The sequence below is a fragment of the Aphanomyces astaci genome (genome assembly GCF_000520075.1).
Source record: "Aphanomyces astaci strain APO3 unplaced genomic scaffold supercont1.15, whole genome shotgun sequence".
Taxonomy (NCBI): Eukaryota; Oomycota; class Saprolegniomycetes; order Saprolegniales; family Verrucalvaceae; genus Aphanomyces; species Aphanomyces astaci.
The window spans coordinates 313,323-315,890 of NW_009798278.1; the positions used below are offsets into that span (position 1 = coordinate 313,323).

At 47.7% G+C, this 2,568-nt stretch overlaps 1 protein-coding gene across 2 annotated transcripts; it reads right to left on the reverse strand.

Moving 5' to 3' along the window:
- Nucleotides 1-1,280: 1,280 nt before the first annotated feature.
- H257_07312 lies at nucleotides 1,281-2,568 on the reverse strand. 2 transcript variants are annotated; one of them, XM_009832787.1, is made up of 3 exons: nucleotides 2,417-2,568; nucleotides 2,179-2,356; nucleotides 1,281-2,081 (listed from the first exon to the last, which is right to left on the reverse strand). In XM_009832787.1, exons 1-3 carry the CDS (start codon nucleotides 2,547-2,549, stop codon nucleotides 1,382-1,384), a joined length of 1,011 nt encoding a protein of 336 aa, XP_009831089.1. In that variant the 5' UTR covers nucleotides 2,550-2,568; the 3' UTR covers nucleotides 1,281-1,381. The 2 variants fall into 2 exon arrangements, with proteins under 2 accessions (XP_009831089.1, XP_009831088.1); XM_009832786.1 differs by having other exon boundaries at nucleotides 2,131-2,356.

The following is a 2,568-nucleotide window of genomic DNA, read 5'->3' on the forward strand; positions in this document are numbered from 1 at the left end:
AGGACATGACTGAAATTGGGATACAGTACCTCCGCAAACATTATAACTTGAAAACAGTTTACCACATGATCGGTTATATTCCACGCCGGTTTTCTTGTGAGAACGACGAAATGCGTTGTGACAGTGACAAATTTTGTTGTGATGAAAACCTGTACTCGCTGGAGTTGCACACAAACTCCTTGACAACCACGCCCGACTCGAGGGTCAGCGATCCGTCCACCGCGGTAGTAACCCACTGACGCATACACGCATCGATCGTTTCCATCTAATATTGTTTGTGGTTGTTTATTCTATACTGGAGAAGGGACATTAATATCGAATCGACTTAACAATAATACCACTCCATTTGGTTGTGTGTCGTCGATTACGCATTCTCCGAGTGCTCAATCGAATGAGCAGAATAACCAAATCGGCAGACAATTGATCGACCAATCAAAACCCAGATCACTATTTAACTAGCCAATCCAATCCACTCTTCGATCAATGCAACATCAAACTAGTGTGTGGCTTCAATTAGTGTGACACTGAACGATTTTTACATACAAAAGTCAACACAATGAATCGATCGATGATAGATTTGGTGAATCTTAGCACAAAGTCCAGACCAGCCCCTAAGGGGCTGGTCTGTGAAAAACCATCCACGCTTTAAGAAGTACTAAGTAGTACCAAACAGATTGTAGGAAACCAGTATCAACATCGAAATATGTATGTGACTTCAAATAGTGTGATTCCCATTCCACACAGGACAACTTTTTACTAGTACATACAGAGTATTCAGTACAAAGAATCGATCCATGATAGATTAGGCGAATACAAGTCCAAATGTTGGGTAAAAGCACAATAACACAACAACGATAAATCAATCATATTGGAAAAACAATACGGGAAAAGAGATACCTCCCACTTGTACGCCAGTTGGCTCGTGTCGGTGCGGGTGCCCAGAGCTAACATCGTAGCCCACACCGTCTCTGCAACCGCGGAGGCAGATGGGGCATGCAACAAGGTAACGCGCACGCATGGCCTCTGCAGTTAATAGCAGTATTATTAATAAAAAGCTATTTGTAAGTTCCACTGCCGCAATGGCTTGATGCCTTAGGCGGATGGATACCGGTAGGTAGAGGCAACTCGCATTTCGTATACTCTTTCTACTTCCATACGCGCACGTGCTTGGGATAGCAATATTCCCAAATACGGGGAACAACGTTGAATAACTCCGCGAGAAAGCTGCGGTACTCTGAGGGAAAATCCCCCCTTGTAACGTTATAAAAGAAATACAAAACCCATGAAATTCAATAAATGTGCGTTAACAGTTAACTGTAAAGGCTTGTATATTTTTGACGTGACAAAAATCACCACTCGACCTCAGGTTCAGGGGGTCGGTTTAGCAGTTGGGTTTGGAGTAGGTGTTAGCTTCGGATGGCTTCGGAGTTGGAGTGGGGGCTGGGGTAGGTTGGGGCGTTGTGGTCTTCGTTTTCAGCTGTCTGTCGTGGGTCAAGATTCCAAAGTGGTACTCCACGTCGAAATCAAACTTTTCTTCTGGCCTGGGGTCGTACATGCTGTACCAGACGTCCCCTTGCCGACCGTGCGTTTGCATCCACGACATAAACGCATTATAGTACAGATGGGCGTTGTTGAAGCTCGGAGTGTTGTTGGGGGCAATAACCGTGGGAGTGCCCCCCGTGGGCCAACCGGTTTCCGTGATCAGCAGCTTTTGGTCCCCTCCAAACTTTTCCGCCATGGCGTTCCACGCGCCATTGAGGGAGGCCTGTGGCTGAAACGGATCAAAGCTGGCGTCGTAGAAGGGGTAAATGTTGACCCCGATCACGTCCGACGCATCCGCCATGGCTAGGATACTCGGGTCGTCCTGGAGCCAATCAGGGGTCCGCTGGACAGTGCCCACCGGCACGACACGCCCCGTTTCATTCTTGATGCGCAGGCGGATCGAGTTTATTTGCGACGCAATGAAGCTGGCATTGAACGGATCTTCGCTCTTGATGTTTTCGTTGCCCACAAGGATAGATTTGATGGTGGCGGAGTAGTTTTGGACGGCGAGCACGGCCGAATTCACTTGTTTTTGGTACCTATTCCATGATATAGTTTCAGACAATCGTATTGTAAACTGCTAGGTACCAATCTTCGGTGGTCATGAAAACACCCAAGTGTAGCTGCAGGCCGTACTTGGCAGCAATGGGGGCGACGTCGTGGCCGTGGTAGGTGGAGTAAAACGTGCGAACGGTGGTGACGCCGAGCTCAGCCATTTGGGCAAAGTCGGTATCGATTCCTGAGGGAAGTTCGTCTGAAGATTCTGTGTCAATCAGGGGGTATTCCGGCAAGTGAAATGGCGAGTAGCACACCCCTTAACACGAAAGTTAGTTGGTCGTGCGACCAATCGAAGAAATGTTGTAGGCAATTGTACCTGGCCTTGGTGTTGTGTAGGTGCCCAGCGAGGCGGCGAAAGCGCTTGACAAAATGCCAACCAGCAAAATCAAACTCGTTCGTCGCATGCTGGCTGATTTGGAAAATGGCAGTCTAAGTTTCCACTTGACCATTTGCTTCGATAGCTTCAAC

Coding starts and splice junctions, on each gene's coding strand:
- H257_07312 (XM_009832786.1), bottom strand. CDS start 2,549: ATGGTCAAGTGGAAACTTAGACTGCCATTTTCCAAATCAGCCAGCATG. Junction 2,357..2,416: donor CTACACAACACCAAGGCCAG/GTACAATTGCCT, acceptor TTTCGTGTTAAG/GGGTGTGCTACTCGCCATTT. Junction 2,082..2,130: donor TTCATGACCACCGAAGATTG/GTACCTAGCAGT, acceptor ATCATGGAATAG/GTACCAAAAACAAGTGAATT.